Source organism: Colobus angolensis, unplaced genomic scaffold (assembly GCF_000951035.1).
Source record: "Colobus angolensis palliatus isolate OR3802 unplaced genomic scaffold, Cang.pa_1.0 Scaffold56, whole genome shotgun sequence".
NCBI lineage: Eukaryota > Metazoa > Chordata > Mammalia > Primates > Cercopithecidae > Colobus > Colobus angolensis.
In genome coordinates, this window is record NW_012119154.1 from 12,360,528 (window position 1) to 12,377,658 (window position 17,131).

General features: G+C 36.8%; 1 protein-coding gene across 7 annotated transcripts in view; it reads left to right on the top strand.

The window, feature by feature from the left end:
- TP63 (tumor protein p63) overlaps nt 1-17,131 on the top strand; it is a 267,496-nt gene that overhangs the window by 157,835 nt on the left and 92,530 nt on the right. For 3 of the 7 annotated variants that reach the window (XM_011961605.1, XM_011961610.1, XM_011961611.1), the window contains exon 1: nt 1,152-1,331. The exons of the other annotated variants lie outside the window; for them this stretch is intronic. In XM_011961605.1, coding sequence (XP_011816995.1) covers nt 1,290-1,331 — 42 coding nt within the window. In that variant the 5' untranslated portion in view covers nt 1,152-1,289. Of the gene's footprint in view, nt 1-1,151; nt 1,332-17,131 lie in introns of those variants that run through there. 7 annotated transcript variants of the gene reach the window in all.

The window sequence follows — 17,131 nt, forward strand, 5'->3', positions numbered from 1 at the left end:
ATCACAATATTCACTTATAGTTGTCTTTACCACTTACAACTTTTCAAGCAAAATAGAGGACATTGGGTTCCTGAGTGGGGCTTGTAGGATGATGTGGAGAAATCAGTCTAACTGAATTACAAACACTCAGCAGTAAAGAGAGTATTTTAATGAATCACATGATAACCATCAGGGTGCATCTCATCTCCAACAAATCTTCAAACCAAGGCCGGATTCTGCATGAATGTTGGTATGTAGTTAGGTAAATGTATTTTTAAGACAAAAGAGAATTGCTATCTTATGCTTTAATACTTATTCTACTCATCATTTACATAGATGCATCATGTGCTGTAATCATTTTTATTACCTATTCACAAGCAAAGATATTATTATAAACTGGGTACAATAAAATAGAGAAAAGAAATATTCAAATATATAAGGGTTTTGTAAAAAAAAAAAAAAAAAGACATATTTATCAGGATTCCTAATTCCTGTACATAATATGGATGTTTGTTTGTTTTTATAAGTTAACGGGACCGGTAGTTTAAATTGTTATTGAAACATGCTCAAAAAAATCAGATAGCTTATTTTGTCATTGCTTGATATGAGACCACTGGCATTTCTCTGGGGAAAATAAGTTAAATACTCTTTAGCTATCAGGCAGTGGGTTTTGATTTTTTTATATTGATTAAATGTAACAGTGGATTTGAGTTCTCTCTCCTAATTTCTAACTTGGTGTATTCATTCTTGAAACCTCAAATCTAGATTTAAAAAAAGAAGCCTTCTAAAAGTTTTCCTGAAGTTTACTTTTCAGTTGCAAAGAGTAAAATAAGTTTCTGAAATGCCTTCTGTAAATCGTGGTGGTGGTGGTGCGGTTTGTTTGGGGAGATTTGTTTTGTTTTTAAAAGAGAGTGCACTTTCTTATGAAAGAGACAGGGAAAGTTTTACCTGTCTGTCTCCTGGGTTTTTTTTTTTCTTTCTTTCTTTCTTTTTCTTTTAAAGATTGGTGATAAGGAATTCTAACTACTTAATGAGATGGGAGAGGCCTCACTCCATTGGAGTGGAGGAGTCCAGGTGGAAGTTGATGGATTGGACAGGTAAAGAGAAGAGTCCCGCCTCCTCATGCCTATAGTTGGGTATATATTAGGAAACCTTAAATTATGTACAGAGAGAGAAAGAGAGAGAGGGACTTGAGTTCTGTTATCTTCTTAGTAGATTCATATCGTAAGGGTCTCAGAGGGGGTGGGGGGGTTGGCAAAATCCTGGAGCCAGAAGAGAGGACAGCAGCATTGATCAATCTTACAGCTAACATGTTGTACCTGGAAAACAATGCCCAGACTCAATTTAGTGAGGTAAGGATTTTAGATTTTAGCACTCCATTTAGAGATGCTTTTTAATTTTTATTATTTTTTAAAAGACTTACATATTTGTGGTTCTCGGTCACCCAATGTAATGTTTTGCAAATTGTATGTAGGAATCTCCTTTTCTTGGTTAATGTTTTCTGTGGTGGCTGTAAGATTTATTATTATTATTATTATTAAGTAGGAGATGAAGCAGTAGGAGAAGATGAAAAAGAAAAAAAAATCTGGATGACATTATGTATTTGAAAAACTAATGTTCAGGATTTTATAAAGTCACTTTTTATAAAAACAGACTCAGCAGATCACACTCTGCTGGATACATTGCAATGAATCCTATCATGGGTCTTCACGTACCAGTAAGAAAAATTAGTTGACTGTGTCTTAACTTCTTAGCATAGGTCTATTTCCAGACTTCATCCTAAAAGCAAATGAAGCTTTTTTTCAAAATAATCAGGTGAGATTTTTGAAAGCCATCTTCATTTTTAAGTCTGTCAGTCCAGAGACCCACCTAAATCCAGAAGGGACTGTAATAACATTTCTGTCGCGTGGAGGGTGACTTGTACTTTCACGTGTGATGACAAATAAAGTTACTTTGGAGGGATGCGTTGTTAAATATTTATACATGCATGCGTGTAAATGTGTATTATAGCATACAGGATTTTATTGAAGGGATTGATTATTTGCATTTCTGATCTCTTCTCAGCAAGTTTGTCTTAGGTATTTAAACCTGTGCAAAGGGATAAAAAAAAAAATCCTGAAGAGACTGTAAGGCTTTGAGGAAGTTTCCTAAGGTTGAGGGAGGTCTAACAACAATATTAGTTTACATTCCTCAGAATGGGCAGCTGTGTTGACACTAATCAGATTGGGTGGGGGGTGTTGTGGAGAGAGAGTTCGGTGTTTCAGATAAAAATGCTTGCAGGTGAGTGCTTGGAAAAGTGGACTAGAGTACTCAAATTGAGCTCCTTAAAAATCAAAACAAAATGCATAGTACTCCGGTGCAGACCGCAAGAGGAAGAGTGGAGCAGAGGGCTGCTAAGCAGGCCTGTGCTATCGTATTGACCACACTATTGTCTAGACTCCTGAACTGTGTAAATACAACAGGGGAAATAGCGAGTTATCTAAAGAAGGAAAAGGAAGTGCCTATTTTTCTTTAAAACATTCAAGCAGGCTTGCTTGTCCTCGGTAGAAAAACTTGAGTTTCTTGTTTTGCTGTAATATTGAAAGTTAGCTTAAAATGTTACCAACTTGTTTTTAGTAGCTTTTAAGTAGCTTTAAGATCTTCTTGATTCTATTGGATCCAATTTTGTCCAGTTTTAATCATTCAGAAAATGATCTGTCCATCATGTCATACCTGAGTTTGTCTGTCTTTATTCATGAACTATTTCACACACAGTATTTATAAGCCGCCTAGGATCTTGTAAATCAAATGGGAGAAGCAAAAGTCTGTTCATTGATATCTCTAAAGCACAAGGTTGATGTAAAGTGGCAAGAAATGATTATTTTTAAGCTAAATATAATGTTGTGAAAGAAAGCAGTTGCACTAATGTTTGATTAGAGGATATTTGTAGAAATTATTTCCTTTTATGGAGGCAAAAGAGTCATGTTGTATGTGAGAATATGACATGCTTATGAAAGAAAATAGTTTTGTACACAGGTTTTAATTTTTCAAAACTTCAGGTAAATATGTAATCAAGAGCTACAAAGGCATCACTTGTCTGTTTTCTATTGGAATGCCGCTAAGTTCGACAAAAAATATCTGTGAGAAAACATGGCTGCACTTCCCTACCTTTCTATGTCTTTTTGCATATTGCCTACATGACTTTCATATCCTTCCACCAGTGTATGTATTAGGTCATAATTTCATAGCTTGACTTCCATTCTATTACGTACAAACAGCTCTCTTTCTGTACAGGATTATGCTTTCATATCTAGTCCTCTGTAAAAATTCAGTGCTACATCTGAGTATATGAAATGCCTGGGACCACACGGCTCTGAGAACCATAAATTTAATATAAAAGTTATAATGTGTGGGTATTTATGTGTATTAGTAACTGTCAATACAGAAAAAGCAATCTACTGTTATCACACAAGAATTGTTAAACACTGGATAGATTAAAAATGAAAAAGACATAAAACTTTCTGTAAGAGTGAAAATTATTTTAAAACTGTAACCCATTCTTTGACTTCAAATAAATTTATAGTAATTTGCTAGCAATTTCTTTGAATTGGTAACTCAAAAATGATATAAGAACACTGTTCCTTCTCTACTGCTTTTTCTGTAACTTTTGAATTCTTCCCCAACCCCTAGCAGATCTGGATTTGGGGGAGCTGCTAATTAATAGGAAAGGTTCCAGAAGGGAGGAGAACATGAGCAGGATATAACAGGCAAGGCTAAAGGCTTTACCCTTGGGTACAGTGGAGAGGCCGCAAGCAAGCTCCACTCCCCAGTGCCAGGTAGGAAAGACAGAGCTTCTGGCAATGGTCTCAGACTTAGAGATAGAGAGGGTCAAAAGAAAGGAACTTCTTCACAGACCAAGTTTTAACTTCAACTTTCTGGAAAAACAAAACAAAACAGGGCTGTGTGTGTAAGTGTATGTGTATGTGTGAGTGGGAGGATCTCAAACTCCTTGTTAGAAAGAGATATTTACTAAAATTCCTCATCCGGGGTGTTACATGATGAAAGAAAAACACTTTGGGAAATGGGTTACAGTATTTTAGAACTAAACGGGAAATCAAGGCTCATATATGGAAATACCTCATTTTACAAATCAGGGTTAATGATTTTTCTTTCTGTAGTTGAGAGAGCTGTATGTGTATGATTGTGTTCCCTTTACTCAGCCACTTTCTTTTCAATACCCAGGAGAGATGGGATGATTCACAGTAGGTGCTCCAAAAAAGTTTCCATGAAGAACTGTTGTACCAAGCCAGTTGAATGCAAGAAAAAAAGTGTGGAGGCAGCAGTGTAAACTCTCTGTAGCCCAGGTCATTCTCACTTAATTGACTTCTGTGTCTGCTTGGTCTAGGATAAAACATCTTTCCTGACCTAGCACAATTTTTTTTTTTTTTTTTTTTTTTTCTGTCGCCCGGGCTGGAGCGCAGTGGCCTGATCTCGCTCACTGCAAGCTCCGCCTCCCGGGTTCCCGCCATTCTCCTGCCTCAGCCTCCCGAGTAGCTGGGACTACAGGTGCCCGCCACCTTGCCCGGCTAGCTTTTTGTATTTTTTAGTAGAGACGGGGTTTCACCGTGTTAGTCAGGATGGTCTCGATCTCCTGACCTCGTGATCCGCCCGTCTTGGCCTCCCAAAGTGCTGGGATTACAGGCGTGAGCCACCGCGCCTGGCCCCTAGTACTATTTCTACTGACTCAACCATTTAAAAGATATGGGTGTGAGTTTTCTATTGATAGTTAATAAATGTATTAAGCTGCCCCATGTTGTGCTTCTGAGCATTTAGTATCATAGGAAAAAGCACAGTGGGTGAGAAGCAGAAGCTGCAGGTTTAATTCATGTCTGCCACGTCGTATTCCTTACTCCATGCTGTGGCCATAGATTGCACTACTTGTTTTACAGTTGGTTGTCCTGGAGCCCAGAGGGAGCTAGGAGAAAGACATCTTAGATCACAGATCGCACATCATACCTTCCTTCACTACTACTGGTAAAAAAATGATTTTGAGATGATAAATCACTTATCCTTTACCTCGATAAGGAAAACCATGTTTGGTTTGTTTTGCTTTTTAGAAGAGCAGTGATTCTCAACAGGATGTCACAGGTACAACAGAAAGCATCAATGGATGTCTAGATTTTCTAGAGCAACCAAAAAAATTGGTTTCTTTTTCATTACACATACATTTTCTGAATGCAGAGTTGCTAAAACATTCCTCAATGACTATGTACAGAATTTAGATTCTGCATTCTGCCTATAAAGGGAGTATATATCTAATGTCATGAGATTTTAAAAAGGGATTTGGATCAAACAGTTGAGAAATACGTTACCACAAATACACCCTGGTTTTCTTTGATGTGCATATGATTGCTTTGGGTGGAATCTGAGCTGGTAGAACAGAGGGGCACAGGTAAAAATCCTTCCTTCCTAGTACAACTTTTTTCTCCTGTTGAATATTTTTAAATTTCTAATTGTTTTATGTCAACAAATAGAATGAATACAGGTAACAAAAAGATACTTCTGTGGAAAACAACTTGATGATTTCCACAATTTGTAAGTTTTACTATTTTGAAGATAAAAAATTGTTAAACCCAAGTGGGCACTCAATTTTCTTTAGATGTATGTTGAGGAAAACGTCAGATGACTGATATAGCATTATTGTCCAGTGCCAATTTAGTGGAACCTACGAATGGTATCCAATAGAGTACTACATTTTGGGTCTGGAAGAGAATGGATTTAAGTGTCAAAGTGAAACATTTGATTCAAAAGTTAAGTTTTAAATCTTATTCCTAATCTTAAGGATGCAATTTGTGGGCCCAAGAAAATGGTGAAATGTGGCTTATTAATGGGCCACCTCTCTAAACATTTTATAATTTTTACTTATACTTTTTGATTAAATTCTGCGTTGTCAATATTCATGAAAAGTAGTATTGAGAAAGAGAAACAGGTTAGAAGGAGAACTGACTGACTCTTAAAAAAATGTTTACTGAACATCAGTTATATGTAAAATGGTACACAGGATCTAAAAATAATTAAACAATTCCTACACTAAGAAGATTATAGTTCATTGGGGGAATGAGTCTAATATGCATGAAATTATAATACAGGAGAGATTTTTAAGTGTGTGAGCAAGATAATATAAAGCATCAAAGGAAAGAGAGCCCGTGATGTAGGAGGGTCAAGAAAATCTACATGCATATGTAAGATGAAGCTGCACTTGGAAGGATAGATCGCAATTTCCAAGTTCTAGAAATATAAGAAGGAAGGAGGATTTTAGGTGAAGAAATAAGCATCAGCAAAGGGAAGGGGGGTGAGGAGTGAATGTTGATACACTCAGAAGCATCAAATAGTTCAAATGCAATTGAAATTATGAGACAATCAGGAAATAAAGTTGGAAACGCAATATAGAGTGGCTCAGAGATGACCATAACACTGAGAGGAGAGTACATTTATTATAGTGACAATGACAAGCCATGGAAGGATTTTGAACAGAGGAATGGTGTAATTGTGTAATTGGAGCTCTACTAGAGAGCACAGGGAGAATAAATGGCTTTGCTTGAGATTGCCTAGAAGTATGAAAATGCATTTCTCTGCATTGCACATTGGCTGACTGTTTTGCAGAAATATCTATCACTTCTCTGGAACCTTTGGAAGGATACAAATGGATTGTTTCTACAGTCTCATACAACCTGTGTATTTTCTGCCCAGTGCTCTTTTTAATAACTATGGTCCCTGCCATAGACAAATTGGGAAATATTGGTCTTAGTTTGTCTTTATTTATGCCTGCTATTCTAGCATAATTACTAATAGCACACCTTTGCACTTTCAAAACTGTCCCATTTAGAAGATAAATTATGTAATCACTGTGTAAAGACCCCATTCCTTATTTCGTTCTCTTCCACACCCTAACACTCCACCCCAAAATGAAAAAGTAGTATAAACTTGGCTGTAAGCCAGATACAATGATTTTGAAGTACCAACCACAAACCATTTTGATTATTTGCCCCACTAAAGGAAGCACTTCCTTCCAATCCAACAGTTACTGAAAACTACTAATAGTCCCTGTGATAGGCACTGTGAAGAAAGAAGAAATTAGTAATTCACAGCTTCTAACCTCAGTGAATTCACAATCTTAGGCAGTATATGAGGGGTTCATAAATGACTCCAGTGTAACCAAGATAGCTCAAGTTTTAAAAGAGTGAAATAGAGTTTAAACTGTTTATGATAAAGGTAACATTTTTCAGATGACGAGTGAGGGGAGCAAAGACATTCTATTTAGAGGGAATAAAATTAATAAAAATACAAGGGAGGACTGTGCCAGACAAGATGAAGGAACATAGTATATTGATTTAAAAAGAAAATGCATTTAAACACTGATATGTATTTACTATGTATGTCAAAAGGGAACGCTTTTGTCGAAATAGCAACAAAAGTTAATTGGAATATTGATCTCACTAAAAGCGGAAACCTATGTGTGTTTTAAAAGTGTGACCATTGTTCAGAATTCGAGATTCAAAACTTGACATACTCTAGGGATGATGAGTGACATCTTGCAGGAAGGGAAAAAAAATTAGCCTGAATGATTCCTTGGGCTGAAAAGTTGAGAATGACCTTTTCCCGTTCCTTAGACTTCTACAGAGACAGATATGGTGTCTTATCATTTATAGGGACTTAGTGATGACATTTCAAAACCAATCAGAGCTAGGAACAAAATTCAAACTGACTCGCTATGTTTATTATGAGTTGATTTTACTTATTAAATAGTTGTCTTAGAAATGGGACCAGAAGTCTTTTCTCTGGTCACTGCTCTAAATGCAAATAGTAATCCTGAAGCTGAATAAGAGACATTTATTCAAAATGAGAATCCCAGCTGGGAAATAAATAACAGAGCAGAAGGAAATGTGAATATCCCATTTAAAAACCAACCGCACCAAGCAAAAAACAACAAAAATTTAAGATACTACCTTTGCCATAAAATTTTTTAATTTGACTTTGGGACAAGGATACATACGTAAGATGTAGTATGTGAAGATAAATATTGGGAGAAGACACGTCTTTTCCACATATTAATATTCTCCCTTTCCACAGCCTCCTTCATTTCATCTCACCCAAGAAGACCATGTGGGCAATTGAAGAGATAATAATAGGGCAGGTGAGGGTAAGCCATGGCGAGAGGAAGGGGTGAATCAGTGACTTGATTTGAAGCCAAAGGGAGTGGATAAGAAGAGAACTGGGCTTCAAGATAAATGAGGAGACATCTAAGCTTGTACTCATTTCTTTCTCTTTTTTAAGCAACCTAATCCTCCACTTCCATAAAGTAGAATTTGAAAGCATTGAATGTTAGCATATGATTGTCCTACAGACATTAGGGGAAACAGTGAGGTTCCACTGAATACAACCTCCTTAAAAGAAATAAGTAGTTCTATGAAATGTCTGTAAAATCTTTTCAAAAGTCTTACTTTATACTTCCCCACAGTTGATGTCCTTAGTTGGTCTGAGAATATAGCACCTATACTATTCAAAAACTATTCTTTTCCATTTTCTGCAAAAAAAAAATATATAAATTTCTTATTTCTAAGTTGATTGATTTCATGTTTGATATGGACTAACTTTATATATTCTGGTTTTTAAATTGTTCACGTTTCTTTTTCAAAGACAAAGTACAAATGGATGATTGTATGGATTCGAGCTGAGATGGCTTTACCAGATAATGTTCACCTGTCAATTTAAAATTTAGTAACTGGGGTTAAGATAGAGCACATGTTCGTTCTAGGTGAGGGAATAACTGGCAAGAATAAAACATTTTTGGAATGTTAGTGAATGTGTGTGTAACATAAATTGATATTTCATGCAAAACTTGTAATCTGAATTGCATCTTGTCTGTATTTCTTAAATGGCAAAAAGATTTCCTTATACAAGCTGAAAGAGGGAATTTTGAGTCAAGCTGTGGTGTGTTGCCAGAGGCGGAAATTTATGAAACACTCTTGTCAGCTATGCTGGAAACACTACAAAAGAAATAGTTCTACTTTCTTATTGGTGCTAAAGCCACTAATAGGTGCAGTTTAGTATAATACCCCTATGAGAATTACCACCCCCGAAGTGAGCTTGCCTTGGAAAGAACTCTGCACAGGCATTTTCTTTTTCCTTTTAAGCTTGCGCAAAACACCCAAAGGGGCCATTTCCAATCCAGCCAGTGATCTTTCTCAAGTTTATTCTTTCTCAGATCACAGAGACAATGGGGAATATGCCCTGTTTACTCAAATCAGTCTGGATTAGTGTCACTCTATTGATGGAATCAGAATTAAAAGGAAAACCATTACCCTCTCAAAGGGCAACATCAGATGTTTGGGGAACGGCATGATTACTTTTAAATAGACCGTGTGAGATTCCGCCACAGACTGAGGTTGAGGACTCCACGAGACACACATGAAGAGAAACAGTAATACTGGATGAGGCAGAAAGCTCTTCATAAGCCTTAGGCCTGGGAAATCGTTTCAACAGACAATCCCCAAATGCTTGAAAGGCTAAAAATCAGAATGGTGCGATTTCAGAGAAGAGGGCTTTTCTGCCTTCGTACTTCGCTCCAATACCTCACCCCCAAATATTTATCTCCAGGTCAAATCCTTTCCAGTCATTCAGCCGGGCTGGGGAGAAACTTCACCCTGAAAAAGTTCTCAGATTCCCCCATTCAGGATAACACGTCCATCCTCTGAACTCTTTGACTCTGTCTCTCCCTCATTGCTCTCCGTGTGCACCAGATCCTTCCTCCCTATCCGCTGACTGAAGACTCTGGGAGGGTGGAGGATGTGTTATGCTTAGCTCCGTATCCCCTACAGGGCCACTCAATAACGTTCCCTGAATGTGATGAGAACATGCATCTGTTGCTGTCGCTTGAAGAGATATCTTCACCTAGGAATATATGGTGTATTGTATATACTTAAAAGGCTGTTTGTAATTGACCTTTGCACACAAATAAATAAAGCGAGCCCACATATTATACAACCCTCTTCTATCTATATGTTCTGCAGGTAACCAAATTGTATCGTTTTCCTTTACATCTTGCAAGTCATGTTGTGGTTTGTTCGTTTGTTTTAATAAGCCTGATATTATTTCCATTATCTTTTAAATAACAAGCAAGTTTTTAAAAGACAGGGCAGATGACTTGTACGGTATCAAGTAGTTACTGTAAAGTATGTACTGCTTTCATGTAATTGATTACTCATAAGGACAGAGAATGTGTTTGAGTTAAAAAAAAAAAATTAGATTTTTATCTTGCTTTGCAGGCCCTCTTTAAAAGTGTTTCCTTGCATCTGCACTGTTCCCTTGATTCAGCTTATCCCCTCCAGGTCTCTCTGTCCTCACCAGAGATGGAGGTAGTTTGATCTGGGTGAATAAGCTTGATGATTTGCAAACGCTCTCTCCTTTTAATTCTCTGTAGTGTTATCACTAAAGGATGTCTGAGAAATCTCAAAGCAATTTTTCTCTTAAACGTGGTATTCCAACTTTTTTGTTTATGCTCATATCTTTTATAATAGGATAAATAGAATAAAATGAATAAGATGAGTGTCTTTTCAAAAGTAAGGCATGTCTTCTGCATAGCTCAAAACTTCATTTTATTTTGCAGTTGAAGTGACAGCTGAGAGGAACACTCCAATGTTATATAAGTCACCATATCTAATTGCAAAGTAATCACTAAAAACTTTAATTATCTCAAATATAATTTTAAAAGCAGCAATCAGCAAAGAATTTGACAAACAAAAGCAAATTAGAACTCATGAAGCAGTGTTCCCCACTTGAATACCTATAGACTAACAAGATTGAGTAGTACACTCCTTGTTTCAAGCTTCGGTTTTCCAGTTGCAAATAAAAACTAGCGTTTCAACCTTTGAGTGTTTGTTATATTGGAGCATAAATTTATATCATTTGCAAGAAAGGATTTATAAGTCTGATAAACTATAATCTCAGTTCCTTAAACATACATCTGTAAACTATTAATTATGGCTTTTTTTAAAACTGAATTCTGGCTAACTGGGCATAAAATCATGGAAATTAGGCAGGGAGGGACCAATTTTGTGGCCTATCTACCAGAAACTAAATGTCTTTCTCTAAGCTTGTTTCGGGGTGGTTTCTTTTCAAAGCAACCTGCATTTGGCCATGTGTACCATCAGTAGGAAATGAATAATTGTATGACCACAAAGACATGGGTTCTTATTGCTGACCTAGATGCATTAGAAACAAAACCTAGAACATCAGGTTAGAAAACACTGCCTTGGCACAAAAGTGTGTATGTGTTTGTTTTAAGGAAGTAGAAGCTCATTAATAAACTTCCCAGCTAGGTGTGAGCTACCAAGTATTACTCATTGCATTGTCAGTGACAGGACTGGCTGTTCTGCTACTAGTTCCCATAAAAGCTGAAGCTAAAAGCACAATTCCCACCTACCAAGACAAAGCTAAACAAAAAGTAAAGATCATAGAGATTATTTAGCGATGCACTATAACATTTGTCTGACAGTAGCGTATAAAGAAATGAATCAAATTTGGACACAGACTTACTTCAGGATAAAATAAATGCTTAGTTGCATTAGAACAAAAGAGATACTTTCTGCAAGTAATTTTTATTTTGAAATGTTTTGCATTTATTCTTTCAAGAACTATTTCCTGAGCATCTATTATGTTTCAGCATTATCCCAGGTATTGGGGATTCAGTACTAAATAAGCCAGATATATTCTCTCATTAACTTATTGCCTAGCAGAGAAGACTAACATTTTTTAAAAGTTTATACATATAGTTAATTTCTATTATGATTATATGATACAAAGGGAAAGTGTGAGGAAAATGTGGAACAGAAGAGAATGATCTGAACAGTCAAAGAAGACTTCTGGGAGATGACATTTGAGCTAAAGGTTGAACAGTGAATTGGAAAACAGCTGGCATGTGCAAAAGACTTGAGGACTGAAGGAGTAAGCCTTCAAAAAAATGAAGAAAGTTCTATTTGGCCAAAGCAGAGTTTCAAATAGTGCCTCACAGGCCACGTTAAAGACCTGAGGCCTTTATTCTGTGAGAATAGGGAGCTGCTCAAGGAATTTAAGCTTCAGAGTGACAAGATCAGATTTGCAATGGCTTTCAAGTGGTAGCTACCAGGAGTTGGGTCTCTGACCGTTTGCAGTTATACCCATTCTTACTAAGAAGGGGGAAACTTTTTATATCCTGTCTTCAATGAGTGAAAAAAAAAAAAAAAAAGCAAATAAAAGAGGTGTGCTTTTCTTGATTGTAACCTTTAGATAAAAATTCCAGGCAGAAATGTGAGCGATTCCTATTTACCTGCAATCAGAATAAAAGCTACTTAGGAAAGCGGGTTCTGGAGCCAGATTTACTGGTTTTACATCCAGGTTCTTCTCACTACCTTGAGCAAGTTACTTAATCTTGTGGAACTTCAGTTTCCTCATCTATAAAACATGTATAAAACATAGATATTAATGCCGTGTATCTCATGAGAAATAAGTAAAACCATGCAAAGCAATTGAACACTCTGAGACACATAATTAGAACTCAGTAAGAGAATTAATAATAGTAGAAGTAATAACTCCTATTCTTTTATAGAGGGGATGGAAGATGGATGATAAGTAGATTTCAGAGTTTTAAAATTTATTTTTATTTCATTTTTTTTACTCCTGATAATCACCATTACTTTACTGAAACTGATTTGTCTTCAGTTTCATGTCATGGTAACTAAAGCTTATTTTCTGTAATGAAATGTTAATCACATTTAATCACCCCATTGTTTTAAGTCACAATTTAGGATAAGAACTAGACAAATATACTACCAACATTATTTTAAAAATATTTTTAAGCTCACTTTCAAAACCAAGTATGCATTACTGCTGAACTTCTAAAGGCGGTATGGAATGCTTAACATAAAGATGGGTTAGCGTTCATTGAAGAATTTTATTACTATGTACTTTCTTCTTTGAATATTACCACATCTGCTATATAGAGTTACTGAAACATATTGATTGCTATAGATTGAAAATCTTTTCAAACCTATTTTGATTCACTTTGAATAAACTGAAATTCTGAATATTCCCTAATACCAGAATTTTAAAAATATTAAATATTAAAATTCTATCCTTTCTGCTTAGTTTAATACTTCTTTGACATAAAATGATATTCTTTCAGAATTGAGATGCCTTCTGACTTTTATTTTGTTGATTTGTCATGATTATTATAGGAGTATGTACTAAAATAATAGAATTTAAAAGTTTACTTTTCTTAATTGAGTTCTACACGTTAATTTAGCTGCATTTGGATCAAGTTTTAACTTTAATACCTTTCACACTTCCTGTCTTTTCAAATGCTGTGTCTAATGTTTGTTGACATTATTGTCCACCTGATCAGCCAACTTTGTATTTATTTGCCTCACCTGCTGTTGGGGCTTCTAGAGCCCTTTCTCTTACATCATGGAATCTTGGCACTCAAAGGAGTCCTGACACTTTGTGTCAGAACACAGGACATCTAGTAAACTCTCTGCTCACAGTCCTGATAGTTTTGGGTGTGCTTAAATACTTTATTCTTATATTTTGTTCTTTGTAATGTATGAGTATATATTTAAGTATTCACTTTTTAGAATAATTTTAGAAAAGAAAATGAGTGAAATATTTTATACCTAATAAAATCTGGTTTTGAGAAAAATGTGATGCTAAATAAATTCTTCAGTTGGAAAGATGCTGTTTTAACTTGACATTTTTATACCAATACCTTTTCTTAACCTGGAGTAGAACACTGAAAGTCAATTGTGTTTAATTCTAGCATAAAAGAAACCATCATTCTCTGAGGTGGGGCAGGTGGCAGAAGACGAAAAAATGACAAGCATGTCTCCCTTAGGCAGTGGTTGTTGAAAAGTCACTATCCTGCTGCTATTTGGGGATGGAAATGCAGTACTCTCTGCTAAAGTATAATTGAATGAATGCTTTTAAAGCCAGGGTCATGAAGTAAAGCTGTTTTCTTTACCCATGAGGGGCTGTAGAATGTTCATAAAAGCACCTCCGTGAAGCCTCAGGTGAAAAGTGGTTATCAGCCGAGGAAACTGTATGTGCTGCCTAAAATGTTTCAGATTTCTAAGTTTGGCCAGGGACATCTGTATAGAGAGAGAACAGTTACCTTAGAAAACTGTCTCAAAAGCAGCCTTATAGCATTGTTTTAACGTAGCTTCACAGATGAGGATGGCCATAAGTCACAGAATGTTAGAACTGGAGTTCCCTCTCACCGAATCCTCAAATTCAGTCTCCTCAATTTTACATAGACTTTGGATTATGGTAAACTAAGGTCCACAAGTTGTTCAGCTACCTTGCCCAGGGGTGCACAGCATACTCGTGGCAGTGTTGGGACTTAAACTCCATGTAAACAAGTCTTAAGTTCAGAATTCTTTTGCATTACTAAGATCCATACAGGAGTGTAAGGAGTACTGAAGCATGTTCAATCCCCTAGCCTCATCTAACAGTCACTCATGGATTATAAATACAATTTCTTCCAAGTGAAATTTGGGAATGCTGTTGTATCTTGTAACAAACATCAGGTTGAATTGAGATAAATTATGATTATATATCCCAACAGTAATCTCTTCTATCTCTGATTTGGTCCCTATCCCATTTTTTAATAATCTCTTACTATATATTGTTGGCTATTGTTTCTATAGTGTCATAAATTTACTATTATACATAGTAATATCTGAAAAAGAGAATTTTTTGTTTGTTTGTTTGTTTGTTTTTGAGACGGAGTCTCGCTCAGTCGCCCAGGCTGGAGTGCAGTGGCTGGATCTCAGCTCACTGCAAGCTCCACCTCCCGGGTTTACGCCATTCTCCTGCCTCAGCCTCCCGAGTAGCTGGGACCACAGGCACCCGCCACCTCGCCCGGCTAGTTTTTTGTATTTTTTAGTAGAGACGGGGTTTCACCACGTTAGCCAGGATGGTCTCGATCTCCTGACCTCGTGATCCACCCATCTCGGCCTCCCAAAGTGCTGGGATTACTGGCTTGAGCCACCGTGCCCGGCCGAGAATGTTTTTAAAAATTCTCTTGGCCAGGTGCGGTGGCTCACACCTGTAATCCCAACACCTTGGGAGGCCGAGGCAGGTGGATCACCTGAGGTCGGGAGTTCGAGACCAGCCTGACCAACATGGAGAAATCATATCTCTACTAAAAATACAAAATTACCCAGACGTGGTGGCACCTGCCTGTAATCCCAGCTACTCGGGAGGCTGAGGGAAGAGACTCTCTTGAACCTGGGAGGTGGAGGTTGTGGTGAGCCAAGGCACTCCAGCCTGGGCAACAAGAGCGAAACTCCATCTCAAAGAAAATAATATACATATTTCATAGATAAATTGGTGGAGAGAGATTTTCAAAAACACAAGTTACAGGAAAATCCCTATTTCTATTGCACTGGTCAAATGGCTTCACTGGAATCCCTTTTTGATGTTAAATACTTTTATACGAAATTTATTATCGAGCTATAGCAATATATATTGACACAGTTTTGTTTCTTCACAGTGAAAACAGTTTGAGATTCAGCTCCTGGGTATCCTTATACCTACATGCAAGCTGTAGGTTTCAGAATGCCCTCAGGGTATATGTCAAGTCCCTGTGACCAAGGTGTACTTCATCCTTTCTGGGGTCAGATCAGCCAGTTTGTGAATATATCATAACTACAAATAAATTTTCCAGGGTCCAAGCAGTGAGTCTTCTGTTTCAAAGTTATTTTATAGGAAATGAAGCATCTGTTTGGAATCACAGGAAATTGTTTATTTTACTTTAGAAGGTTCACAGTAGATATCACAGAAGTTGTTTTCCATTCACTCATTATTTGAGTGTCTGCAGAGTATGTTAAGGTTATTCCAAAAACAAGATACCTTGTGTTTAGAAGGGGAGAACCTACTTCCTATTTCACTTCAAGTATACCAATAAATTTTGTTTCCTAAGAAACACATGCCTATGGGACATGGGGGCTCTATGGACTTCTTCCAAGGACCGTTTTTGTGGCTGATCTGAAAGTGACATGTTCTAATCTCTGAGACTGACTCTTTGACTTGTCATGGTCAATAAGCATTTCATTAACATCCCAGTATAATACACATTTCTCTCCTCTGTTATGGAATTGTTGGCAGTAAATAAGGCAACAGGTACTGCTCCCTTTACCCCACCAGATTTGCTGTGATAGAAAATAAGAGATAGATATTATTCACTTGACCTGGGACAGCTTCATGGGCACAAAAACTGCAGTTGGTCACACGGGGCCCTATCTTAGAAAAGCACCATTCTTTGTTTAATGCTTTGCTATCGTCATTTTGAAATTCTTAACCTATGAACAAGAGGTTCTGCATTTTCATCTTGCACTGAGCACTACAAATTGTTTTACTGGACCCGTCTGGGTAACACTTGTTCTTTTTGGCTATAATGGCCCACCCTTGGCCGCCAATTGTACCTTGTTAACACAGGCGATCTTTCTTTAAATCAAAAGAATAAGTAAATAAGAATATTTTCTTAGCTAGGTATTTTAAAACTTAACTTCTGAAGAACTAATAGGCAGGCTCATGATTTATTGATTTTTAATAAACTAAGAAAAGTATGTAAATGGATTTCTAATCACTCAGTCCTGACTTCGGTGGGTTTGCTGTTGTTTCTGTTCATTTTAAGCTAACGTTCAAAGTTAGTGGCGTCAGTTTTATGCTTTCCAGGAAAAGACAATGGAGTATACTACTTGGCTTATATTCCTGTAAAGTATTACTTGAGAAGAGTTTCAATTGAAATGTGTTTTCCCACTTTTATTTTGTGTAGTAGGCTGTTTCTCATCAATCCTAAGAAATATACTTTTATGTTATATTATTTGAGGATTTAGCATTGGTAACAGATCTTGTTCTTATGTACAAAATCTCACCTGGAACTGTATATAATTTAAAACTATGACACTTAAAAATAGACCCATCAGGCCTAAACAGGAGGATAGGCCGGGTGCGGTGGGTCACGCCGGTAATCCCAACACTTTGGGAGGCCAAGGTGGGCAGATCACGAGATCAGGAGATCAAGACCATCCTGGCTAACATGGTGAAACCCCATCTCTACTAAAAATACAAAAAAATGAGC